Genomic DNA, 27,538 nt, shown 5'->3' on the forward strand with positions numbered 1-27,538 from the left:
GGCCGGAGCCAGGGGTCACAGGAAGTGGGGCTGGGGGTGCCAGGGGACTTGAAAGGGCCTGCAGAGGTACCACTGGGAAGCGGTCCAGGCTGGAGGAAGTGGGCCCGGAGCTGCCGAAAGGCAGATGGATCCCAGGCCCAGCCTGGCTCTGCCGGCTCTGACTCAGCTTTTGGGTCTCCACTAGGAGGGGAGGAAGCGGGGGGCTCACGGCGAGGCGGGACACACACCAGCTCTTAGGGTGGCAGCTTCGGGGGCCCGGAGGTTCCATGCTGATAGAGGAGAGGCCGGGTGGTGTAGGGGTCAAGAGCCCAACTCCCTGGGTTTGAATCCCAGCCCTGCCCTTTGGTCAGTTATTCAACCCCTTTATGCCTCAGCTTCCCCCTCTGTAAAATGAGGAGGACGAGGGGGAAGACAACTCAGGGCACAGGGTGTTGTGGGACTCAAACACATATGAAGAGCTTAGAACCATGCCGCGCATGTGGAAATCACTCCGTAAATGTGAACCTATTAGTACTATTATTACCACCCCTTCTTCCCCACTCGGAAGCGGCCTCCTTGGAAATTCTCCCCTACAGACTGTGAACCTGGACTTGACTCTGCAGTCACACACTCGTTGCCCCTCGAGCCAGCTCCACGGCGCCCGCCTGCAGCCCTTCTGGATGGGGCAGAGGGGTACGGCGATGGACTTGGGATGTCTGGCCTGGGCCCGGAATGGAGCGTGGGAGCCCAGGGGCCCATCACACGCCTTCCCTGGGACGTTTCCTTCCTTGGCAGGTCTTGACTGAGCTCCCCCACCCCGGTGCTAGCCCTGGGCTAGGCCCCAAGATACAACAGTGAGCAAAAACGGACGTGGTTTCCCACTGGCATCAAAAGTCCGGTGGGAGGGGCGCCTGGGTGGCTCAGTGGGTTAAAGCCTCTGCCTTCAGCTCAGGTCATGATCCCAGGGTCCTGGGATCGAGTCCCGCGTCGGGCTCTCTGCTCAGCGGGGAGCCTGCTTCCTCCTCTCTCTCTGCCTGCCTCTCTGCCTACTTGTGATCTCTGTCTGTCAAATAAATAAAAAAAAATCTTAAAAAAAAAAAGTCCAGTGGGGGGGGACTCTTATTAGCTGGTCTCGAAAGTCCTTGCAATTCAGAACAATGGAAAGTGGCAAGAAGGGGAAGGGGTTGCAGTAATGCCTGGCAGCAGGGCACAGGCCCCCCTTCCAGCGCTACTGTTCTATGTGACCTTAGACCAGTCACTCAGCCAGCCTGGGCCTCTGTCCCCTCATCCACAATGGGCACAGTGACACTTGTCCTGCCTGGATGCCTCATCTTGCTTGAAATTTGCTTTCCTTTTTTATTTCCCTGCCCTTTGCCTCGAATGCTTTTGCCCACTGTCCTCTTTTTTCGAGAATAACTATTCATCCCTGAGCATTAGCTCGAATATTCCCACCTCTCCCTGCAAACAGTCACTCCCCGCTCTGTGGTGCCAGAGAATTCCACAGAGCTCTCTGCTACCTCAGGGCCTTGCCATGTACACGGGTCTGTCTGGGGCATCTTCCCTTCAATGGCAGCTCCTGGAGGGTACGGCTATGTCTGTGCCCGCTTCCGCAGCCAGAACAACCAGAATGCCTGGCACATGGCACAGACTCAGTCTTTGGGGGCTGAGGCAGGTGGAGAGCAGGACGAGACGACCCTTTGACCCCCAGGAGGTTGGGCCTCTAGTATGCTTAGATCCAACTAGTACACTCTGGTCAGAAGGCCCTGGCCTTGCAGGCTGGTTCTGCTCCTTCCTTGTCGCACTTGGCTAAGTTACTGAGCCATTCTGAGCCTCAGCATCTCTGCCTATAAAATGGAGCTACCTCAGAATTATGCCTGCAGACTCAGAGTCCTGGCATACAGCACGTGCTCAACAGAAGCCATCTTTCCCTTTTCCTTCCTTCTTAAGGTGACACAGGGGCCAGCATCGGTGCCCTGCCATGCCCAGATAAGACACAGGTTCTGGAAGAAAACACACAGGTAGCTGGTATTCTAAAAAGGAGGGCCCAGAAGACCAAGGGGACGGAGGAGGAGAAAGGAAGGTGGCAGGTTCCTTGAAGGTACCCAGCTAGAGTGGTACCCCCAGGCTGTTCCTCAAAGAGGAGGACTCATGGCCCACGTGGGACTGGCCGCCCCGGGGGTCCTCAGCCATTCCCATTGCCCAGCCTCTCCAGAAAGTGCTCCCATCCTTCCCTTGCGTGAGGCGCCCGCCTCTTGGTGCAGGAGCCTCCATGCTGATAATAAAGGCACCTCTGTGTGTCTCTGGGGAAGCGGGGCCGGGGCGGTGGTGAGGGGGGGCCCACAAAGCTCCCGCAGCTGTGTGTTTGCAAACAGGGGAGCTGAGCTGTGCAGAGGGGCTGAAAGCACTGATTGTCTTTAATTAAAGGAGGTTGGAGGCAGCGCGGGCTTTGACAAAAGAGGTTTCCAGCCTGTTAGCAGCTTCAGCCTAAGCGGAGGCTGGGCCGCCCAGGCGCGCCCCCGGCTTTGTCCCCATGGGGCCTGGCCCTGTGGAGGGCACAGCCAACACCTGCCTGGTGGGGGTGGGGACGGGAGCCAAGCACACGCAGTAGGGCTGGAACGAGCGAGCTGTGCTCCGGGGCCTGGGAAGATGTCGTTGTAGCCAAGCCCCCCCCCCGCCGCCCCCCACTTGCTTGGTCACTCCATAAGCATGGTCGCGCATTTGCCATGTGCCGGGCCGTAGCTTAGACCTGGGGGCGCAGAGAGGGGTTGGTCCCCACACTTCGGGAACTCCACACTCTAAGAGGCCACACGGTGCGGCGACTACCAGGTACAAGCCTGGCCTGGAACCCTGGCTCTGCCGCCTGCGAGCTGTACGTTCTCGAGCAAGTCGCTTGGCTGCTCTGTGTCTCAGTTCCCCCATTGGTCAAAGGAGGAGGATGAACACCGCCCATGCTTCACGGGCTGTGTGAGGATTCCCGAGGTAGCCTAAAATGCTTGCCCACCAGGCCATGTGACAAACACCAACTGTCATTGGTCCTTCATTCATCCAACTCTGTCCCTGGTGGCAGGGGGGGGGGTCCCCGGGGGCGGTCAGTCACTGAAAAGAACCCTGGTCTAGGAGACTGTCTGGGCTCCAGGCCCAGCTCTGTCAGTTACTTGCCATGTGGCTTCCCAGCCTCAGTTTCCCCACCTGTACAGTTGCGGCCGTGGTATGCAAGGGAGGTATGCGGAGGCTCTGGCAGACGCAGACGTCTCCTCGATCCCTCCAGTGCCCTGGGAATGGAGACTCCTCTGAAAAGCCGGCCTCGCTGGGCTCTTGCTCCTGCTGCATACAAATGGGCTCAGCTTCCCACCCCAGCGGCTTCTTCAGCTCCCTCCATTCTTTTGTCTTCTCTCTCCCAGGCTTGCCTTCCCGGGTCCTCAGCCACATCTGCAAGCCCCCAGCAGGCACACGTGCACTGGTGATCTCTTGCTTTCTCTCTCTCACACGCACACACGCACCTGCTTGATTCTTGCCCTCAGCCCCAATCCCACCTGACAGAATCACAGTCTCTGTCCCCCTCCCCCACTCCAAGGCTTGAGGACTTCCTGGGTCCAGGGTGGGTGGGAGCAGGGCGGGGGGGGGGGGCGGAGGGGGGGAGGTGGTTTACAGCCTCTGATGGCCTCCCGGCCCAGCTGGCTGGGCTGGGTGGTCGCAGGGAGGTGGAGGGAGGGGGCGGAGGGCGCCAGCGTCCTGGGGCCAGACTCCTCAGGCAGTGGGAGGGGAGGTCAGTTCCTGAAAGAGAGGGCCCAAGTCAGGCCACCAGGGGAGGGCAGGTCTGGAATCTGCACACAGAGGGGCACTGCTGGAGGCTGGGGGTTTACCTAACACCCACTCTGGGCCCACAGCCCCTTGTTTAATCGACTCAAAGGCCCTGACAAGGAAACTGGGCTCAGAGAGGCTGATGTGGCACAAACCAAACCAGGACACCTCTCCCGCCCTTCAGAGCCCATTGTCTACAGTCCCTTCAGAATGAGCAGGCCAGGCCCGCTGATAGAGATGACAGGTGGATGATGTGGACTCTAGGGACAGGGTGACTCATCCCATCCCTGAGGGGACACCGATGCAAACCTGTGGGAATCTAGCCATGGTGGGAAGGAGAGGAGCCGATGGACAGATGGACTCTGTATGGGCCCAGCCTTAGTTGGGACCCTCAGCGATGGCTCCCACTGAGGCCCCCACTTCAGCATCACCCAGGACTGAGGCTGACCTCTTCTCTAGGACCTCTGACCCCCACCGGGTCCCTCAACCTGCTCTTCCATGTTGACCTCAGGGGCAAAGGCCTGTACCAGCTCTCTAGAGCCGGAGGAGGCAAATTCTCCCAGATATCTGCCTTCCACTGCACCCTGAGTCCCCTGAGGGCAGAGCCCAGACTTCTCTCTCGGCTTCCACGGCCACCCCGGAGCCCCTACTGTATCAGGCAGAAACAAGGAGCTAGAGCCGGCTCTAGCTCACCTGAGCTTTGCGCAGCCCTTCCAGGCCAACTTTCCTGTCCCCATTTTACAGACAAGAAAACTGAGGCTCCAAGGTGGAGGCTCCTGGCTCATGACATGGAGGAAATCCAAACCAGGGCTATGTGAATCCTGTGGAGTCTGGGTTGGGTTTCTCCTAGGCCTCTCTTGGGCTGGGGTTGCTCAGTAAGTGTGTACAGCAAACAAGCTGCTGAGTAAGGAGTGTGTCCAGCCTGGCCAGATGATTCCACCAGTTGGCAGATGAAGAGACTTGAGGCCACCAGAGCCCCTCCCCCCACCTGTATGGGTGCACCATGCCCCTCCCTAAAGGGGAAAGTGGGCTGTTGCTGGACCCCTAAGGGTCTGGGTAGAGAACACTCTGCAGCCTACAACTCACTAGGCATCCAGGCAGGGGCAGGTGGTCCCCTTAGGGCCTGAGGGAAGAAGTGAGGAGAGGTGAGGGGACAGGGTAAGGCAGGGAGAGGGGAGGCAAGATGGAGAGACTGGGGACAGTCGGGTGGTACAGCAGGGAGGGCAGAAGAAGACTTCGACCAGAAGACAGATCAAGGCAGACACCAAGAGAGGAGAGAAGAAAGCAGAACACAGAAGAGGAGGGGAAGGAGGGACGAAAGGACTGAGGAGGGAAGAAGGGGGGGGAGGGGAGGAGTCAAGTTCACAGGGAGTGGAGGAGTGGGCTTGCTGCTACAGTGGGAAGGGCTGGCAGACCAGGGCTGAGCCCAGAGAGGCCCACTGTCACTGGAGCTCCTGTCCTAGCCTGAGGCACCAGCTGGGGGGAAGGGCGTGAGTGGGTCTGTGTGGCCGCCCGTGTGTGCTTCGGGGTGTGTGTGTATTTCTCAGGCCCAGGCCGGTGTGGGAAGCACACTGGAGTGTCTTTTCTTGCTCTCTCGAGTCCACATGCCCTTCTCATTTTGCATTCACAAGAACCGAGCTGAAAGATTAATTCATATTTAATATAGCCGTCGCTGCGGGATGGGGGTTGGCATAGTTTATGTCTTAAAAAAAAAGGCACCAGGTAAGGAAGAATCGATCAACGGATTGATATGTTCCATCCACCCACCCACCCACCACTCACTCACTGAGCACCCACCACGAGCCAGCCATCGCGGGGGCCGGCGGGGGGCGGGGGGAGAGCACCCAGACCACAAAGCCAGTCCACGCAGATCTGCAGCGACTGCCACAGCCTGGAGGGGTGGGAGAGGTCCATGGGGTCCTGAGCTTAAGTGTTGGGTCCATAAACTGACATGCTCTGTGAGTCGGGGCAAGTCCCTTGGCCTCTCTGAACCCATTTTCTCACTAGTTACACCGGTGGCAATTCCTGCCCCCTGGGGTTGGTGTGGGATGAGGAGATACTGCAGGGAAGGGGCCTGGCTAGACAAGAGTGGGTCCTCTAGCACTGTGCTCTCAGGCACTGGGGCCTCCTCACCACTACCACTGGCCAGGGGCCGCCTGGGGACCCCCTCTGGCTCTCCGGTCCCATCCTGCGGTGATTCTTACTGACGAGGCTGAGCCTCCAGAAGCTGCTAAGTCTGTCAGGCTGGGGAGGCGGTCACAGCCGTGCAGCCCCGCTGGGGCACTGGGGTGGGAGATGGGTCAGCCCTGCCCAGCCCAGGCAGCTGTGGAATGAGGATGGGGACCGGGGTGGGCAGGTGCCCCACCCCGGGAAGCCCCACACCTGCCCTGCCTTCCAGGCCTGTAAGACCCAGGGTTTCCTCAAGCTATTTCTGCATGTCCTCCAGGTCTTTGCTCAGGTGTCCCCTCCTTCAGGAAGACCTCTAGGACTCCCAGGCTGAGTGCAGTCTCCTCGCTACCCTCCAGGCCCCCCTGTGGGTTCTCATAGTCCTCAGTTCCCCCCTTCACACCCTCCATCCTCTGGACTTCAGGGTCTCATCTCTCTTGGTCTCTCTCCTGGAAGCAGCGACCATGTCAGAGCCCCTCCTGTGTTCAGGCCCAGCATGAGGCCCAGCACGCTATGCTATAGGCTCTCCATTTCCAGAGGCGCTGGGGCATTTGCTAATCATGGGCAGAGGGCCAGACCGTATTCTGTCTGGTGCTCCTGGGGACAGGGATGAAGCTGCTGCCTTCCCTGAGAGACAAAAATTCACTTTCTCAGATAACATATCCCTCCCTGGGGACATAGGGACTCTCCTCGGGATAGAGGTTGGGGGTGGGGTCATGGTGACATCGGGATTAGGAACAGGGAATAAGGAACTCCAGCTCTGCCCTGACAGGCCTCATTCTCCTTAGCTGTACAGCCGGAGGGTAGCTTCGAGGCGGCAGGTGGAGAAGGGCAGGGTCTTGGTCTTAGCCTGGAGGCCATGCCAAGGAGTGGCTTGTGGTGGCCCTCTCTCTAGATATCCTCTCGCATTGGCTGGTCCCTCCCCATCACTTGGGATTCCCAACCCCCCATCATATGTATTATGTATATAATGTATATAAGTATATAAACAAAGTATTTAGCAAAAGAAATTCTAGACAATAGCCCATCCTTGCAATCACATCGACCCCAAAAGCCCCTCCTAGGTGGCTATTCTCACATTGTCCCCCACAGCAGGCGGACCCAAGCTTGGTGGCCAGCTCTTATTCAATCTAGCTTTGGGCTTTAAACTTCCAGGCCCCAAATGGGGAACCAAAGGACCCTACTGGACCCTCACATCCCCAAGCACCCCGACAGGTCAGGGTGGCCACTCCTTACCCAGCCGGCCTGCCTCCCACCTCCCTTCCCCCCTCTTCCCCTAGCTGGGTTCCACACTGAGCAATGGGGCCTCCCTCCACTCTCCACTGGGACGTGACATTCACCAGCGTCACTTCTGGTCCCATCGGCAGAGCGCCCCCCACCCCCACCCTGGGCAGCTAATCCCCACAAAGCCCAGCGCAGGGGCCGGCAAGACAAGCAGGCCCTGCGTGCCTGCAGCTCCAGCGGGCGTGCTCAGAGCAGCCGAGGCGGGATTCCGGGATTCGGCTAGGCTGTCACTCTCTCTGTCCGCTCCCCTAATTGGATTCCCAACACGCAGAGGTCAGCAGAAACGCTGGAGAGAAGAGAATCAAAGGGAAGGGGCATTGGGGAGATAAAGAGAGGCATTCTTCCTGGGCCACAAAGACTGCAGCTCGAGGGGTGGGAGGGGAACCCCATCTGAAGGGGGAAGGGGCAGGAAAAGCCCGAGCAGGCAGCCGGGGCAGAGAACCCACAGGCTTGCTTTCCATTAGCCTTCTTCTTCCTCACCTCGCTCACACCATGCCCTGGGCTTGTGCACCATCCTGGCCCCTGGGGGGATTTTGGGCATCCTTCAAGGCCTGGCATCTTACTCCTACCCGCTCTAGGAAGTGTTCTTGGAATGTAGCTGGAAGGCTCAGGAGATGGATGGGCCTGGGTCCCCATTCTGGCTTGTCACCTGCTACTCCCTATAGGGTTCAGGCAAGTCCTCGGGATTTTCTGGCCTCAGTTTCCTCCTCTGTGGGATGAGGATAGCACCAGCTGCCACAGAGGGCAGTGGCCGGTGACATCAGTGACATAGAAGGGACATTAGCCCAGTCCTTGGGGCACAGATCCCGTGCACAGTAGGGGCACACAGTTCACATGTGCCCTTCCTTGTCTCATAGAAGAACCACGGCTCCTCCACTGGTCTGTCCAGGACCTGCCTGGCTTTGGGGTATTGTGTAGACACGGAAGGAGAAAGTGCTGCATAAACATAACACCCGAGACACATGTGAGAGGAATGACAATCCCCAACCTGCGCGGGGGGGCTTCATCATCATGCCCTTTCCACAGCTCCAGGCTCCGGGAAGTGAAGGGAAGTGCCCGAGGCCAGTCGATTGGAAAACAGGGGAGCCAGGATGAGGACCCTGACCCCAGCCCCACACTCTCACCGAGTACCCCAGGGTCTGCCATGCTTTCCTGTGAATGCTAATAAGCAGATTCTGCATATACACGTCCTCTGCACAACCGGGGCGGGGGTGGGGGAGGCAGGTCGGACAGCCTTGCTACAAAACGGGCCCTATTTGCTTTAAGAACGTTGCAACCACTGACTCTGGTTCATGAAAGAGACATGAAGAGGACCTCAAAGGGAATTTCTAAGAGACAGAAAATCAATGGCCCTGACATCCTGGCCCCTAGAAAGTGTGTGTGTGTGTGTGTGTGTGTGTGCACACGTGTGCACGCGCACGGTCTGCTATTTGACCCAATGCGTGCATACACACACATACACACGCACGTACACGCTCACAAATACTTACAAGTGCATATACCCCGGCTTGCTACAACGCATGAATATATACACTCTGGCTGGGTCTCCACCTGACCCAGGACACACACACCCAAGGACGCAGGCAGGGACCCTCATGTGCGAGGATGGGTGCACACACCTGTTTGATTCAGCACATGCCTCCCTTCACACATACCGGTCCCGCTGATCCAGCACACACGTGAGTGTGCGCCCCCCTGCACACACACACGTTGGGGCAGGTCAGGGAGACAGAGGCACACATGAACGCAGGGGCGATAATGACTTGCCGTGGGCTCCAGGGTGACCTGCTTGGACAAGAGCATGTATCGGTCCCACCCCCGAAATGTATGCACCTGCTCATACGCCCAGAAATGTTCCAGCCGCACACGAGGATGTTGGGTCAGTGGGTGTACTTGTACACATACAGACACACAAACGCACTCCCAGCAGGCCCAGTGAATACTCCCACACACCAGATGGGGCCAGTGCACGTGCACACACACGTGTGTACACGCACACACACACGCATGTATGTGCATACATACCAGGATGCCCTGTGCTGACCCAGCACATGTGTGCACGCACACCCCTCCCAGGCCTCCAGGGAGCTCCCACAGACAGACAGTTCTGACGGCAGGGGATGGGGGGAGGGTAGCTCAGGCCTGGGGTTGCCAGGGATACGGATGTGGGGCTCCCAAAGCCACATGGCCGCCCAGGCAGCGCAAAAAGGCCAGCGACCACTCTTAGGTCTTTAAAATGTTGCTAAACAGATGGCAACACCTTTAAGGGAAGAAACTTGAGTCTGGTTTCCTAGAAGACGCCAGGGGAACGTGAGGACATAGAAACAGACGTGGGCAGAGCTCTAAGGGCCCCCAAGGCCCAACAAGCCCACCATCCACACTCCACTGCATAATAGGGTTATAAACCTTATTTGCTGTGTGGCCTGGAGCAAGTCACTTGTCCTCTCTGAACCTTACTTCCCTTCTCCGTAAAAGGGGTTGGTAACAGCGCTGAGCACTTAGATAGCAAGTTCCAGGTACTGACCACACGCCACCTGCTGGGTGCTGTGCCCAGTGCCCTATTTTCATTATCATCACCTCCTCATGGCTTCGCTGGTAACGTTCCATTTAGTATTATACCCACTTTACAGATGAAGAGATTGAGGCTTTGGGAAGTGAGTCACCTGTCCAGGGTCACAGGGGCAGTCAACATTGGAGCCAGCATTTGTACCTAGGCAGATGGCTCTTGCCTCTGTCACTACACCCTCCTGGCAGGCAATGTGGGGTCATTATCCTCATGTCACAGACGGTCATGGCTGCCCTGTGTGGCCTCACCGGGGGCACCGTGAGGACCTGGCATCACAGAATTAGAGGCTGTTAGCGCAGCAGAGTCCTTCATAGGTGGTGACACTGAGACAGGAGGGCAGGGCAAGCGGGGCACAGCCCAAATTTGGACCCAGGCACCCTGACTATGTGAGCTGCTTCTGTGCTGCTAAGTAAAAGTACCCTGTCTGGTTAAAATGATGCCATTCCACAAGTACGTATTAGACGCCTGCTGTTTGCCCAGACTTGCTTGTAACTGAGAGGGGATTACCAGCTAGCCCCTGCCCCCTGAGACATGAGCACGCAGCCTGTGCTCCAGGAGCTCTGCCAGGGTACTGATGGGTGCCCGCCTGAGAAACATTCCTTCCTGGAGCAGGAGCTCCCCGTCCCCTCCCTGCCCCTCCTCTGTCTTCTAAATACCCTTCACTCTTCTGAACCTCTCCCGAACTCTGTGAAGCTGGGAACGCAGGTCCCATTGAACAATGAGGAAACTATGGCTCTGACCCACTGAGTCAGGCAGCAAGGTCAGGGCCTGAACCCACGACCTGGAGAGACTTGGGGTGCTGGATGCCTCCTCCCCGTCTCCTCCAGCTCTCTGTCTGCACAGACCCGGCCACATGGTGGGCACCCCCAAGCTCCTAGAGAGAGACAGAATTACATTTTGTGATGTAAGAACACAGTAAGATGGGAAGATGTTCTCTGAGGCCCCCAGCTCCGAGAAGGATTTGGGATTTTACGGGAAATGCAGAGTATCAAGAATAAGGACCCTCCAACCACGCCTAGAAACATCGGTCTCAACAACAGACAGACCTGCTGGCCATGCTGGTCCCCACAGAGCCCACTGAAGGTGGTAGGAAGAAGCCAAGCCTCACCAAGGGCCTTTGCTAGTAACATCTTGAACATTGGGACTGGCAGGGTTCAGCCTCTGAGACAGGTTGAGTGAGCTCTACAGTAAATCTTTCCTGAGTAGCTCCGAGGAGCTAGCACTACTCTAGAAAGGGGACACCGGGGCACCTAAGACGGAAATGCCTGTCCTCAAGGAGCGCGCATCCAGCTGGGAGAGACAAGCAGTAGAGGAACAATCAAGTGAACGCACAGTGTGTCTGACAGTGAGAAAGACCGTGGAGAGAAATAAAGCAGGGACGGGGACAGGAGGTGCATAACCGTGTGTGTGTGTATGTGTGTGTGTGTGTGTGTACACAAGAGCACTGTTTTCAGAGCTAGGGCAATGGGGGGCCTTGGTGAGAAGGTGACATTCAGGCAGAGATCTGAAGAAGGGGAGCAGGCTGGCTGACTGCAGAACCTTCCAGGCAGAAGAGATGACCAAAGAGACCCGTATGTCTTGGGTATGTCTTGGGGGAGAGGGGCAAGGAGGGAGATCTCAGAGACACAGAAGGGAAGGACAGATTTGGAGGGCTTTGTGGGCCATTTTTAGGACCTTGGCTTTTGCTTGGTGTACAATGAGAGACCTCAGGGATTCCGAGCAGAGGTATGGTGCCCCTAATTTTTAGATGGAGCTCCGGCTTCAGGGTGCAGAGGATACTGTAGGGGACAGGAGGGAAGGATGGAGATGTCCAGGAGGTAGCTGGGTACATGAGTCTGGCTTCAGACATGCGGTCCAGGCCAGAGGTAAGGCCTGTACAGAATCACCCACAGACGGGAGAGAGAAGAGGAGCTCAAGGACTCAGCACTGGGTCCTTTGAGGTGACGATGAGTTGGAACTGGCTGGAAGCACCAAGAGAGGCAGCAGGGACGCCAGGAGACAGCGCGGGCCCAGAAGACATAGTGGTCGCTTTGTCAAAGGTCACAGGCAGGTCTGGGAAGCTGAGGCCCGGGACTTGACCCCTGATTTATGACGCAGATGTCATAGGTGATCCTGATTTGGAGCAGTTTTCTTTTTTAAAAGATTGTATTTATTTATTTATTTTAAAAAGAGAGACAGTACAAGCAGGGGGAGTGGCAGAGGAAGAGCCAGAGAATCACTAGCAGACTTTGTGCTGAGCCTGATATGGGGCTTGATCCCACAACCCACGAGATCATGACCTGAGCGGGGACCAAGAGTTGGATGTTTAACTGACTGAGCCACCCAGGCACCCCAATTTTGAGCCGTTTTAATGCAAAGGCATGACGTGAGCAGGTTCAAGAGAGGCCCTGGAACAAGACTGAGCTGTAAGGATGGGACTGGGAGCGTCAGTGCCTGGGCACCAGGGTCCAACAGGCCTGGCAACCGGCCGTGGTCCCGGCTCTGACCCTTCCCAGCTGTGACCCTGGGGCAGCTCAATCCACCTCACTGAGCCTTAATTTCTTCATCTGAAGGGTGGGGGTAAGACCCCCATACTTCCCAGGTTCTTGAGCATCAAGTGAAATCAAGAATTGTAAGAAAATTTTACTAACAATGAAACATTGTACATATATTCCAGGGGGAAGAGGACCGGTCCTGGATTTCATTTCTGGCTCATCATTCATTAGCTGTGCTCTTGGGCTGGTTTTTTTTTTAACCTCTCTGAATCTCCACTTCCTCCTCTCTAGAAACGATAAGTACTGACTGTAGCCAGCTTCTGGGGCCTGCAAGGATTCTGCAAAATATCCCACAGCAAGCCTAGGGCAGAAGGCCTGACGACTAGCAGACACACCACCACTGCATGTCCCTTCCTCCCTGGGCTTTTGTCTCTGGTATCCACAACTGCGGTCTGGCAGGAGGTATGGGGAGCTGGCGTAGGACCCTGACCGGAGGGTCACTGGACAAATCATTTCTTCTGACACCTTTGGGCCTCAGTTTTCATAACCATGAGGCTGGTGATCAGCTGCCACGGGCCCTTCCTGTGAGGGAGCAGAGAGGACGGGAGACAGAGTGAGTGTGCCGCTCGGATGTCGAGCAATAGCAATGCGTGTTGGTGGGCCTGTCGGTTGGCTAGACAGACAAGCTACCAGGAGGGGCTCTGTGGGAAAAGACTGGAAGGGCCTGGGGGAGACACAACGGGCCAGATGTACTAGACAGGGTAGGAGTCCCAAGCCCGGCCCAACTTCAAAGGGACCCTGGCTGGTCTCTTGGCCATGAGCTAGTTCATCTGGCAAGGTTGTCAGGAACACGTTGGCGCATCTCACCAAACCCTCCCCCACACCCCTCTGCACACAAACCTTACGTTCTCCGAGCTGTGAGGGGACCCTTCCCTGGAGCGAACCACCTGTTCCCAGCTGGGATGGAGACTAAGGTCTCCTGTGGTGTTTCATGGGGGACCTGGGGTCTCATTCCTGCAGAGATGGAGGGAAAGGGTGGAGGCCGTGTTTCTGAACATCTCACAGACAATGAGGGGCTCCAGGGGGAACCCCGGAGCACTGGGTTCTTGTCCTGGTTCCGCCCTAGAGTGCAGTGTGACCCTGGGAAAGTTGGGTCCTCTACTGTCTTCAGTTTCGCTTGTCTCTACAATGGCGACAGGAACCTTCGCTTTGCTTCTCTCCTGTGTGCAGCATGCAGATCAAAGTATCTCATACAGGGTGAGGCCAAATGCTATATGAGAGCGGCCTCTAATCTCTTCTGTAACAGGGCAGGGTGTGAGTACATAAATACTGTACATATGTAAGACATTATAATTACAAACGGCATCCCCCTCCACCCCCCGCCCCGAGCTATGGAAAAAACCCACCAGTTTGGTAGAGTGCAAAGAATTCTCATTAGGACTTTGGGAGGCCTGGGTTCTGATCCCAGCTCTGTCCCTGACAAGGTGAATGAATGTGGGCAAGTCACCCCATCCCCCACCGCCTGTCCAAAGCCTTGGAAGGGATGGAATACATGTTGCTCCTGGAGGGGCTCTGTCAGTTCTGCCGATGAGGAATAACAGTATAATGCCCAGAAAGCCGTATGGGGTGGGGGAAGGCACTCAGGCAGGCAGGCCACTTCAAGCCTCTTACCTGCCTTGTGGCCCTGGCCAACTCCCGGAATTCCGGAATTCCGCTCTCTGGGCCTTTTCCTCCTTCGAGGTCAAAGTTCATCCCTAAAAGTTCCGAGTTGAGGGGGCGAGCAGGGAGAAGCAGCGGGATGGGGGCTGAGGACAAAGGGCCCCGGGGAGGGGGGTGCCCCAGCAGGGCGGGGTTGAGGCTAGAGTGGGGCCTGTGGGGCCTGAGCCAGCTGCCGCAGAGCAATGAAAATCTCTTAACCACACAGAATTGTTAACGGCTCCCAAATCCTGTTGTACCACAGGCTTAGAAAGGCTTAAACTGTTAAATGCATAAACTTCCTCAATAAACGGGCCTCTCTCTCGCCAGATGTAAAGGCGGCGGCTGGAGGGAGGGGAGCTTCCCCAGCTGTTTATGGTCTTGCTGGAGTGCTGTGGAGAGAGCCTGGGACCAAACCGTCAACCTGGTGCCTTCGGGGTCCCCCACCAGGCTGGGGGTGGAGAGAGGACAATAGGGAGGAGGCTCCAGGGGCGGACGACCTGGGTTCAAGTCTGGTCCCTTCCTAACCAGGTCCCCTCAGACAAGCTGCTCACTCTCCCTGGGCCTCAGTTTTCTCTTCTGTAAAACAGGAATGATGATCCCCGACCCCAAGGGGGTCTGAGAGTCAGTGAGACCCTGGGAGAGAGCTGCCTGGTTCACGGAAAGCTCCTAACAAATGTGAGTGCTGGGTGCCGGCCACAGAGCCCTCCTGCCACTTGCAAGAGCGGGAGAAATCAGAAGTAGGGGGCACGAGAGTGCACACCTGCCTTTCACCTCCAAGGAGTGTGACCATTGGTCCCAGTCTGCTTCCCACTCCAATGGGGGCATTCGATAATGTTAGCATGCAGTTAGAGATAGAAAGTGAGCGCTTGGTAAAGGCCGTGTGGGGGTGGACAGGCTCTTCTGTCTGGCCAGAGGTTAGCCACGGGTGGGTGCGTCTCTCTCCTGGAGGTCTTCTCCCCCTGAGCAGGAGAAGACACCCCCCGGGGCTTCTTCTCCACCCCTGAGCCTTTGCCCTGGGACCACATTCCACTGTGCCCAGCATCTCCATATGAAAGCAACTGTCCTCCAAGGCCCAGCCACAAGCCTCCCTCTTCCACCCTGAAGCCCTCCAGTTTGCCCCAGCAGGGTGGCCCCGCAGTCCTGAGCAAGAGTCCCTCCCATAGTTATTTGTCAAACCTTTCATTTCTCCCATCTCCCCGCCCCCCGGTAATCTGGGAGGTGAGCAGGACAGAGCACGTTCAGGCCTCTCCCCATTCTGGTTAATCAGTTGTTTCAACAGTTGAAGAAAACCAAGTTCCCACTCTGCCTCTGCTGCTTGCTGGCTGTGTGATCCTGGGCAGCAGGCTGAATGTCCCCGGACCTCAGTCTTATCATCTGTAAAATGGAGCTAATCGTATCAACAGAAGATTCCAAAAGACAATGGAGTGCGGCATGGGACACAATGCCAGGCACAGAGGAGGGACTGTTTAGTCCTGGCCCTTAGGACTCCTTGTAGCCTCTGCCTCACTCAGCCCTTTGACAGCATGGAACTAAAAAACCTGGCAGCCCCTCTGCCCTCGTCCTTTAGCCAACGTTTCTCCTCTCCCCATCTCCCACCCCCTCCCCCAGTTGGCTGTATCTTGTCTGAGGCTCAGCAAGAGACCAGAGTTAAAAGTCTGATCATCTTTTTCTGGACTAATCCCTGCCCTTGTTTCCTTCCATTTTCCAGAATCCTGGGAAAATGGCTTCTCCTCCAGGCAGCCTTCCCCATCTTACCGTGACTCCTCCTAAGTGCTCCAAGGCTACAGTTACACATTGAGAGCCATCTCCCCGGCCCCTGACTTGAAGCTCTCGGAGGGCAAGAAGGGCCTTCATCACCTCTGCAGTCCCCGCATCTGGCCCAGAGTCTGGTGCACAGAAGGTTCTTGGGGGGGAGGAGGGGTGTTATGAGTATCAGGGGCCAAAATTGCTCAATATTTCCTGTCCAGACAGACCCCTGAGGGAATATGAAGACCATGTTGTCCCATGCCCTGGTATCCAGATCCTTCCACTTGGTTGACTTAAAGAGGAAACTGGGCTGAAGTAGCCCTCCCTCCCTTTTTAAGAACACGCACTCTGCCTGCCTCTGGGTCTTTGCACCTGCTCCCCGCTCCCCTGGCTAACTCCTGCTCCTCACTCGGCTTCCACTTACAGGCTCCCCTTCCCGGAAGACTTCCGCTGAGCTGGTGCTCCCCTGGGTGGGTTGGGGCCTTTGTTTCCACCTCTACTATCTGCAGATATATCTGTTGACATCTCTAGACTGGGTGGTCTTCGAGGGCAGGGTCTACGACTGATCTTTCCAAAAACCCCAATGCCTGCCACAGCACCTGGCATATTTCTGTGTTAGCCTCCTGGTCCTCCATGAAGACATCACTGACCCCTCTAGGAAGCAAAAAAAAAAAAAAAAAAAAAAATCAGAAGCTGGTGTTTAGTGAATCTCTGATGGCTGTCTGGCTGGACAGACAGACCAGTGTAGGGACAGATGGATGGATAGCTGTCCACAAAGATGCTCGGAGAACATACGGGAAGGGAAAGTGGGGGAAGGGGCACTTCCATGTTTAAGAGCCAAGAACTGAATGATCTGAGAGGTTTGGCCAGGTTCCCCACCCAATCCCTTCTCCAAAGGCTGGCCTGTGTGGTCTCAGGACTGGCCTGAGCCTGGGGGTCTGGAGAGGAGTTTGTTAGCACCCACCCCCCAGCTGGGCTTCTCCACCCTGTCCTTCAAGAGATGCAGCAGAACTTCTGTGTGGGGGTCTGGGCCTCTCTTCCCACCCACCCAGCATTCCAACCCTCACACCCTTTCCCCAGCCAGCAAAAGGCCCTGCCAGCTGGCGGCCTCCCTCCTCCTCACCCCAAGACTGACCGCACTCTACCCCACGGACTCACCAGATACGTCCGAGCCGTGAGTCCAGCCTCTATGGGAAAGGCTGGAGATGAGAGCATGGTAGGAAGGAGGCCACCCGAGCAGTCCCCAGGATCCAACCCTGAAGGCCCAGAGACATCTCTCTGGGCCTCTCCCTACCCTGGCTGAGGGAGCACAGGATTCTGGGAGAAAAGCAGAAAATAAAGCGACAGGCAGAATATCTCCTGCTGGGGAGTTTGTGGGGAAATGGGCACTCTGAACGTCTGCTGCTAGGAGAGTACATGGGCCATGCCTTTCTGGGGAGTAACTTGGCATTGTGCGTCAAAGCTCTAAAAAACATACAATACCTTTGACCCCATGATTACACATCTGGAAACATATCTACTCAAATACCAGTTAACAGTGGACAAAAATACAGGGACAATGACGTGCATCCCAGCATTTGTTAAGATAGTGGAAAATAGCCAGTAATCTACGTGTCGATCAACAGAGGCTTGGTAAATAAGTTATGACACATCTTTCCTATGGAATTCCAAGAGCCTTCCAGAATGATGCTGGAGATGTAACATGACATGCAAAAGTGCCCACAAAATTTTAATCCGTCGAAAACCCTTGCGCATTTTTAGAAGGAAGTTCACTTTTTCTTTAAACATAATCAATGTGTATGAACGCACCCAGAAGGATCTCCACCAGCCTGTTCACAGTGGCTTCTCTGGATGATTTTACTTTCCTCCTTTTGCTTCTCAATAATTTCTAAAGATTCTACAACGAACCTACACTGCTTTTGTGATAAGAAAAAGCTTGTTTTTCCTCAAAGTAAAAAGCTCATCAGAGACCAAAACAAAAAAACCCAAAAAAAAACCCAAAAAAAAACCCACCCAACAACAACAGAAAAAACTCCAAACATTCACAGCAGAAGACAGTGTTGGTAGAAGTCCCTGTTTGTATTTTTGAAACACTTTTTTAGGTATTTTCTCATTTACTCTGCAGATGGGAAAACAAAGGCTGGGAGAGGGTCAGTTGCTTGCCCAAGGTCACACAGCTAGGCCAAGCTGGGGTTTGAAACCAGGTCTCCACGGCCAAGGTCAAGGAGAGGCCACAGCTGAGGGGGGAGAGCGGGGCTGGGGGCTTCCAGGCAGGGCAGGGTGGAGGAGAGGGAGAGGCTGTGAGAAGTCCAGCAGCCGGGAACTGGGAGTCTAAGCTAGAGCCAGAGGATCAACATGTGCGTGCAACCGCCCCCCCCCCCCCGCCCCATACCCCTTCCCACTGGCTCGCAGCCCCTCTCCCTGTCCAAACTAAATATTAAAAATCCCATTACACCCCAACAGCATGCAGCAATCACAATCACCGTGGAGCTCCCTCCAGATTGGTTTTAGATGCGGGTCTGCTGTTGGAAGAGAGGAGGGCAGGGCCCCCAACAGGGGTTAGGATGGGAATCTGATGGGCAGGGGCAGAGTAGGGGCCTGAGCGAGGGAAGGAGAGACCAAGAGAAATAGGGCGACTGAGACACACTTGGAGACACTGAGGCAGAGGCACCTTCCCCATCCAGCCCATGAACATCTGGAAAGAGTCAGGCAAACAGACTTGGGAGCTTGGGGGGAGCCGCTGCTGCAGGGAAGGAATTCCAGAGCCCAGAGCCCTCTGCCCGCCCCCCCAGCTGATCTGCTGGCTACAAACCTCAGTGGGGACCGTGATGGGGCTGGGGACTTTGGAGGAAAGGAGGCCAGAGCTCTTCTGAAGAAAGTCCCTGGAGTCCCTCACCTGGCAGCTGTATGGCCACTGCAGGTCCTGACCAGGTGCCCAATAAAAACTGGACAAACACATGAGTAGGGAGGGGTCATACCCTGACACCCCCGCCCCCCCAGGGTGAAGCACTGGATAACCACCAAACACACCCTGTACTATCATACTCGGGGCGTTTTTCATGCAGTTGGTTCCTTGATCTACAATGACCTCCCTCCCTTCACCCATCCAAATCCTACTCACTCTTTAGGGCCTAATTCAAATGCCACCTCCTCCTTGAAGCCTTCCTAGACCTCCAGTCAGAAAAGATGCCTTCCTTCTCACATTCTCAAAATGCTTTGACTGGCTGTAATTCATTTCTGGAAGGATTGTACTCGGCCATTCTCTCAGTCTACTGCTCACCCGGGAACCAGTAAGCTGAACCCTGCATCTCAGATACTCTCCTCCAGCCTTCCCAAGATGGCCACGGTCAGCTCCAAAGACACCTCTTCCAAGCAGCCTTCCCTGGCCCCTCTGGCTAACACGAGTCTTCCTTTGATCTCTACTGCTACATCTCCCCATCCCCCCTTTCATTCATCACAGCTTATAACTATGTTATTCATCTGCTCACTAACTTTTCCCCTCCATGTTCTTCTGTCCAGCGACTCAGACTAAAAATTCTGGAAGGGCAGGGAAAGTATGCCTCTCATTCCAACCTGTGTTCCCCACCAATGGTATGTGCATGGCTCATAAACAGTACTCAAGATATACAGATCTGCCTCGATGTACCATGGGGGTTCCGTCCTGATAAACCCACTGTAAGCTGAAAATATTTTGAGTGGAAAGCTCACTTAACCCCCCGCAACCCCCCGAACATCAGGGCTTAGCCTGGCGTACCTAAAGCTTGCTTAGCTGAGCGACCTCGTCTAAACACAAAGCCTGTTACATCTCATGCCATTGACCGGACATAGTACTGAACTGGAAAAAAGACCGGTCACGTGGACGCAGAAGGAACGCACGTGGATCGCCTGTTTACCACCCCCTACTCATGTGGCGGGCTGCCCAGCGTAAGGAGAGAATCAGACCAGCCGTCACCAGCCCAGGAAAAGATCAGAACTCAAACTCCGAAGAAGGGTTTCTGCTGAATATGCATCGCCACGGCACCGTTGGAATGTGGAAAAACGAGAAGTTGGATGGCTGTAAGTTGAGCCATCGTCATTCGGGACGGTCTGTATTGGCCGGAGGGCCAATGGCACACACAGGGTCCTTCATACACGCTTGCTGAGTGGTTGACCGACCGGCTTGTCCAGGCCCCTCCGTTCCCCACTCTGCCCTGCACAGTTGGCCCTGGAGGAAGCTGGTCACATTGCCTCGGAGGAGCCTACAGTTTTGGGAAATGCTCAGGGCACTGGGAGCTCCCCGCCCTTCCTCAGCCACCCTGCCCACCCCTGGGATGGCCGTGCCACTCCCATGAGGACTCACCTGCTTACCCTCTGTCAAACAGACTTTAACCAGCCTTATCATCTCCAATTTGTATTAACGAAGCAATAGATTTTTGCTTATCAAATTCTGTTTTGATATCAAATGGATCTTCCCCAACCCCACTCTCCCAGAGATTCTGCTGACGACCCCTCCCCCCACTCAGGGTGGATGCCTGGGGCGGTCAGGCCAGACGTCCGGGGAGGAGGGGGCCGGGGTCCACTCGCAAGGGGAAGCTCAGCCTTGGAGGACCTGCCTGTGCCAGGTGACCGCTCTGCTGGCCCCAGTGACCCCCCGTCCTGGCACTCTCAGCCCATGTAATTGAATCGGGGATGAACTGGGGGACTAGCTTTTGACAAAGAGAATATGGCAGAAGCGATGAGATGCCACTTTTGAGACCAGGTCACAAAAGGATGATGGTTTCTGTAGTGGGTGCTCTCTCGAACTCTCTCGGGTCATTTGTTCTGGGGGAAGCCATTGCCCACGTGACTCCCTGCGAGGGACTGAAGCCCGCACACAATCGTGTGGGCGAAATGTGGAAGCAGACCCTGCCCCAGCGTGGCCGCCGGAGGACACCGAAGCCCTAGGAGAGACCTTGCACCAGGGGCATCCGCCTGAGCCACACCTGGATCCCTGACCCTCAGACACCGTGAGATTACAAACGCTTGTTGTTTTCAGCTATGACACTTTGGGGTGACTTATTGGGCAACAATGGGTAACTAATGTACCTCTTCCTCTAGGCACCTTCCAGAACACCTCTTCCTTCCTTGCTCCCCGAGCCCTTAGCCACGGCCATGCCAGACACCGTACCAGTCCCCGCAATGGAACACGCTGCTTCACGTCCCCAGATCCTTGCAGATCCCTCCTCTGGAAGGCCCAGGCCACCTAGTCAACATATCCCTCTCCCAGGACTCAGCTCCAATGTCACCTCCTCTGTGTCGCCTCCCCACCTCCCTCCACCAATCACCCCAGCCCAGGTGGTTCCAGTCAGAGCCAGTCAAAGGCACTCCCTCCCTTGTTCACATCTAGCCTGTCTCCCCAGCTAGACTGTGGCTCCTAGAAGGCAGAGGCGCAGTTGCGTTCTTCTCTCTTCCCTGACCATCCACGCAAGGTCTGACACAGAGCAGGCGCCGGTGAGGTTTGATAAGTGAATAAATAATGAGCAATGAGGGATTGATTCTGCCCCCCCCATGGCCCGCCACCTCCCAAGGCTGTGCCATTTTCACACTCAAGTATAGAAAACCAGCTCTGCTATCTTCCCCCAGAAACCAGCCTTTTCACCCAACATCCCTGATTCTTTTCCAGGACCATCACCTCCCCACAAGCCGGAACTGCCTCATTCCTCCTTTCCAGCCCACGTGTTCATGCCATCCTTCTCATTTATCCTCCTCACATCCCTTGATCCTAGAACCATGGGTGCCCCATCCGGACACCCACCATCTCTCGAGAGCACGGGCCGCTGCTCCTCTCTCAGGCACCCCTGTTTTTCCGCCCAGGGACCTCTAAAATGCTGCTTCAGCTCACGGAGGGAGGAGCCATGGCGATGGTGGACTCAGCAGCATTTTATGAAAGGGAGGGTCACGGCAGCCACCTGATGCCACACAGTGACTGGCACTTTAGGAACCCCAGAACTGGGTCCAAATCTTAGCCTGGCATTTGGAGGACCCCCAGGATCTGATCCCAACAGGAAAGGCAAGGGGAGGTGGTAGAAGTAAGCTTTAAATCACCACCGAACTCACACTGTGGAGTACCTGCCCCAGGCCAGGTTTTGTAGACATTACTTCCCATTTAGTTAACATGTATTAAGCTCCTACTGCATACCCACAAGCCATTCTAAGTGCTTTACAGTCCTGAATTGTTGAGTCTTCACAAGTGCCCTAAGAAAAAGGGTTTCAGGCGTAGCCCAGGACAGACAGCCAATAACAGGCAGGGCTGGGATTTGAATCCGGGTCTATCTACCTTCACAGCCTTCTTAACGACCATGCAATCCCTCCTACAAACTTCTTAGGCTTGCCGACCACCTTCACGATTGTTTGCCCCAATCAGACAGCACCTGCACTATTGCTTCCTTGGGACCTCTCCTTAAATCACCCCAAGTGGCACGATGGCTGAGGGGTGGGCTTGGAATTGCACTACCTGGATAAGACCCCTGGCTCCCCTACTTAACTCTCTGAGCCTCGATTTCTTCCTGTAAAATGGTCCCATCCCTCCCAGGCTTCTTGAGAGGAGTAGTAAGTTAGATACACAAGTACTCAGCGCACAGTATGACTGGCGGTCAGGAGGCCTGGCTCATGGCAGACCTGTGTGTCCCCCCCCCACCCTACCTCGCACCGGAAGGAAGTGTGTGACTCGCCTCAGCCACTGAAGCGTGCAGGGGAGCGGTGTGTGTGCCACCACCGGCAGAGCTCAGGACCCAGCATGCCATCCACTTCACACTCCTTCTCTCTGTCCTCACAGTCACCACATTCCAAATGGCGGCTGCTCCAACCCGCTTGGCTCCCTGAGCGAGGACTCCCCAGCCGACCCCCGATGGACAGGCAGCCGTGAGTGAGAAATGAACTTTGACTGTTTGATCACTTCTGTTGAGCCTGGCCTGTACTGATGGACACAGCCGAAGCCCAATAAATGTTAACTTACCCCCGTTCTTTACTGGACCTTACTTCCTTCACAATGAAATGACATCACTTTTGTAAATGAAGACATAGAGCATGGCTTGCTGTTGTTAATATTCATGTAATAATTAAAATGAGAAATGTTTAGGGGTGCCTGGGTGGCTCAGTCAGTTAAGCGTCTGTCTTCAGCTCAGGTCATGATCTTGGGGTCCTGGGATCCAGTCCCGCATTGGGCTCCCTGCTCACCGGGGCAGGGTGCGGGGGGAGAGTCTGCTTCTCCCTCTGCCTCTCCCAGTGCTGCTTCCCCTGCCTGTGCTCTCTCTCCCTCTCTCTGTGCCAAATAAATAAATAAGATCTTTAAAAACACAAAACAATAAAAAAATAAAATGAGAAACATTTATCCCCACGCCTATGAAAATCACCTTGCATGCTCCCTGTGGGACATATACCTGCCACCATTCTAGAAGCACCCTTCAAACGCTTCCTTCTAAGAAACGGAACGTCGGCTGCGGATTGGGGAAGCCCGGCCAGAGAGGGCCTCCCAGTCAGCTCTAGGCCACTGCTCTGGCCAGCCTGAGTGCCCCCCCAGCCCGTGTCTGCAGCCAGCTGCAGCTCTACACCCCTGCAGAGGTGCCCGCCCCGCCGCAGCCCTCACCTCTGCAGACCGTGCCGTTCTCCGCCGCCTCGAAGCCCGCTTTGCACATGCAGCGTCCGATGGGCACCAGCCACTCGCCGTCCCCGTTACAGTAGAGCTTGATGGGCACATCCACCTCCTCGGCATTGGCAATGCAACTGCCCCGGGCAGCCACCAGCGAGGTGCTCTCGGCCCCCGACAGGGTCTCTTGGAAGACAGCGCCGTTCTGGATGACGCGGGGACACTTGCGGTAGAAGACGCGCACTGCGATGAGGGACATGCAGCCGCCGTAGTCCTGGAAGGCCAGGTAGAAGCCGCTGCGGGACACGGGCCCGAAGCTCCGCACCTCGGTGTTGATCTTCATGACCCGGCCGCCCAGGTCCACCTGCGAGAAGCTCTCGTCGGCCGCGATGGTGTCCACCTTCACCCACGGATTCTCCATCCAGTTGGGGAAGGTCTTGGTGGCCGAGTCGAAGTCGGCCTCATAGTAATAGAGGTTGAAGGTCTCCTTGCAGGAGCCGGGCACGCTGGGGATGCTGCTGCAGTCACGCACCGAGAACTTCATCTCCACGTGGATGCGGTGGGCGCCCCGGCGCCGGATGAACTTGGTCCGTAGCCAGTTGTTCTGGCTTGACTCAAACACATTGCACACCTGGTACGTGCGGATCGTGTTCATGTTCTCATCGTAGCCGCTCACTTCTTCCCACTGTGGGTGAAATGCTAGTCAGGGGGTGGGGGAGGGGGCTCAGCCCTGTCTGTCTAGAGGGGAGACACAGATCCTGTCTTAGGGAATCCTTTCAGTCCGACAGGGGGAAGTAGGACTCTCACCACTGGGGGCCTCCTAGTCTAATGGGGGAGGCACAGACTCTGTCTTAGGTATGTTCTAGTCTGATGAGGGAGACACGATTCCTATCATCAGAGAGGTCCTGAGGGGAGGGATAGACATGGCCTTGGCCCTGAGGAGTTCCCCAGTCTGTGAGGGAGACATGCGTATCTGATGGGAAGGGCACACACCCTGTTCTTGGTTTTCCCCAGATTAATATGGGAGATGTGACCCTCACCCCCTCCCCCGGTGATAAAGGGGACATGGCCCTGGCTCGTGGGAGGCTCCCACCTGGAAGGGAAAAAAGGGAGAGGCCCACCCTGAGGGAATTCCCTCTCCTGAGAGCAGACATAGCTTTGTGCTTGAGGAGTGCTGGTCTGATGGGGGAGTCAGAACATCTGCCTACTGGGAGCTCCTATTCTGATCAGGGAGACAGTCCTTGCCTCAGGGGATTCCCAGTCTGACAGAAGAAGAGCCCTTACCCCCACGATGGGGAAGACAGGCAGTCTGTTGTGGGGCCTTATGTGGTTATGATACCACTAAAGTGGTTAGGGGACCTGGAGAGAGACTTTCCACCCTTCCTGCCGATGGCAGGTGCCGTGGCACTCTCCCTGGGCCCCAGCCTGTCTCTCACACATGCATCTGAGAGTTCCCGAGCCCCACTGCTGCGGAAGGGGGCTGGGCAGGGCCACGGAAGGCTGGGAATGAAAGGCCCCGACCCCATGGTATCTCCTCACAGACCCACACAAGCCAAGCTCACTTACATGCTGAGCTTTTGTTCACAGTTCTGTACCCTCCTCAAGTACCCTCTCGTCTTCTCTGTCCATCCTTCTGCAGCCTCTTGGAGCAGGCTCTCTCTGGCTGCAGAGTTCGAATTCGCCGATTCTCCCGTGGGCCTTTGGGGACCACCAGCCTGGGCGAGGGCCGGGCACCCTTGGGCCGCCCGGCCTGGTCTCCCCAGTGGGGCTGAGAGCTTGCTGAGAGTAGCTCCCCACCCCCTCCTTCTCCTGTGTCCCCTTTGGTACTGGGCTGGCTTTCCCAAAAGAGCTGAAACAGCAGATCACCCCCTCCCACTCATGCTGGCCTGGGTGGATGCTGGAGAGGGACCTCAGTTCTTTGTCATGATTATCATGCATGGTGTATCATCATCTCCATTCTACAGGTGAGCGAGTAGAGACCAGGGAAGTGAGGCCGCTTGACCCAGGTCACATAGACCTAGACCCGTTCCCATGCTTGTGCACACTGCCTCGAAACACAACGACCCACAGGTAACCCAGGAGTCCTGGGTTTTGTCCCAGCTCTCCTAACTCAATGCATGGCCTTGGGCAAGTCATTTCCCTTTGCTGAGCCTCTATTTGCCAGACTGCCAAATGGGACCATGGGTGGTGGTGGTGAGGCCGGTAGTGGCAGAGCTGTGACCCTCGAGTGGGTGCTGTTTGTTCTGCTGCCTTCCTCAGATATCTGGGCCAAGTCTGTGTGAGGCGTGCAGTGGCTGCGGGCCTGGGGAGGGCTGATGTTGTGAGGGGCCAGCGCCCGTAGGGAAGGCTGTGCTGGAGCCTGCTGGCCCAGCCTCCACATCCATGGCGGCTCTGAAGCTCTACATTGCCTTTTTTTTTTTTTTTTTTTTTGGTGGCACCATGTGACAAAGTCAGCCCCTTGTTACAACCACTGCTCTTCTTCAGAACTTAATTAGAGCACTTAATTAGAGCACTCTGCCTTTCTCCCCTCTCTCTAATTAACATGCGGAGGCCCTGCAGCCTAAACACCCCAAATAATTGCGTCCGGGGGCCCTGCAGCCCAGCCTGGCCTCATTCCTGCTGGGGTGGGGCTACGGGCCCGGCCGCCTTCGCAGATGGAAAACTGGTGACAAGAAAGAGCCCCAGAAAGAGGCCTGACCCTAGGGCCCTGCCTATTGAGAGCACAGGTCTGGGCTGGGGAGGTGACGGCGGGGGGGGGGGGGGGGGGATGCAGCTCCTTGGGGCAGCAGCTGAATGGGAGGAGCTGGGATGGGGGGAAGGGAAGGGATGGGCGGTGCGGGGGGGATCCCAGGGAGATGAGGAGGGAATGCTATAAAAACTGATGACCGTGACGATGATGATATGATGGTGGTACGACTACAGCTACTCATCGTGGGCGTGGGCGTCCTCTGCCAGGCACTGTGCTAGACATCGTGCGGGAAAACCTCACAGCGGTCCAACGCAGAGGACATGACCACCATCATTTTATAGATGAGGAAACTGAAGTTCAGACAGGTTAAGCACCTGGCCCCAAATCACGTGGCTGCTGAGTGGCAGAATTGGGACAGAATTTCAGGCACGTCTGGCCCCATAGCCTGCATGTAAGATGGTGCTGGAAGAAAGAGGAATCTCAGATTGTGCCTCCTCTTCTCCTGAGGGACTTATAGCCTACCTGGGCTCAGATCACTGGTCCCAGGGAAGTATGGGCTCACAGAAGTGTGATAAGAGCTCAGGAAAGGGGAGCCTCGTGTTATGGGGACCCAGAAAGGGGGCCCAGAAAGGGGGTCAGAGCCTTGGATACAAACCGGACCCCCATCACTAACTAGGTATAACACCCCTGTCAGGAAGCTACGAGTCTCTGAGCCTCAGTTTCCTTACCTGTAAAATGGAGGTGTTTCTTCCCCATATGATTGGATTGGATGTGTATAAAGGTGCTTCTTTGATACAGTATGTGATACAGTGGGTGCTCAGAAAATGACAGCTCACTTTCCTCATCTGTATAATGGGGGCAGCGTGGGTTCCTACTTCTCAGCCTCACCCTGAGGATGCCATGGGATAAAGGCTGCCAGCTGCCAGCATGTTGTCATGGTAACGGCCCTCCACCAATAGTAGGGGACCAGGAGGCAACGAGAGGCCAGCCCTGGGCCCTGAAGGAGGGAAAGGGGCTGGAATTTAGGGGGCATCCAGGCCCTGCAGCAGAACCCGAGGTCCTCCGAGGGACCGGGCAGGGTGTGGGGACCACCGACTCACCCCTGATGGTGGATGCACGATCCAGCCCAGCTCCGCCGTCGCTGTGGTGGAGTCCATCAACGTTTCTGTGAGGAAAAGCAAAGAGTCACTGCCGTCCACCGACCGAGTGCTGTCAATCACCCCAAGATCCCCACCCCTCAAGGGCCTCCTTTACAGAGCGCCACCTACTTCCATCGCACCAATCAATCATCTCGCTGTACTGCAGCAGACTACCCTTCCTCTAGGTCTCCCACTCCATGAACTCACCCACTCCCACGTTCCAGCCAATCATCTGATTCTATCCCCCTCCAGGCTCCACCCCCTTGAAGCCTAGTTCCAGCCCTTCTGCCCACGGTGGTGTCTCATAACCGCCCATCATATCCCACCAACCTGTCTATTGCCACTTCCTTCCCTTGCTGGTGGAGAAGGGTCTTAACCTGGACTCTGTTGGAG

General features: G+C 56.0%; 1 protein-coding gene across 4 annotated transcripts in view; it reads right to left on the reverse strand.

The window, feature by feature from the left end:
• LOC111154676 (EPH receptor B2) overlaps positions 1-27,316 on the reverse strand; it is a 120,664-nt gene extending 93,348 nt beyond the window's left edge. For 2 of the 4 annotated variants that reach the window (XM_022514489.1, XM_022514490.1), the window contains exons 1-2: positions 27,107-27,163; positions 23,318-24,002 (exon numbers count right to left, since the gene is read on the reverse strand). In XM_022514489.1, the coding sequence (XP_022370197.1) occupies positions 23,318-24,002; positions 27,107-27,163 (742 nt within the window). Of the gene's footprint in view, positions 1-23,317; positions 24,003-27,106 lie in introns of all 4 variants that reach the window. The other 2 variants (XM_022514487.1, XM_022514488.1) reach the window with 1 other exon arrangement.
• Between the last annotated feature and the right edge of the window lie 222 nt (positions 27,317-27,538).

Source organism: Enhydra lutris, unplaced genomic scaffold, assembly GCF_002288905.1.
Source record: "Enhydra lutris kenyoni isolate GAN:26980312 unplaced genomic scaffold, ASM228890v2 scaffoldscaffold38, whole genome shotgun sequence".
Classification (NCBI taxonomy): Eukaryota; Metazoa; Chordata; class Mammalia; order Carnivora; family Mustelidae; genus Enhydra; species Enhydra lutris.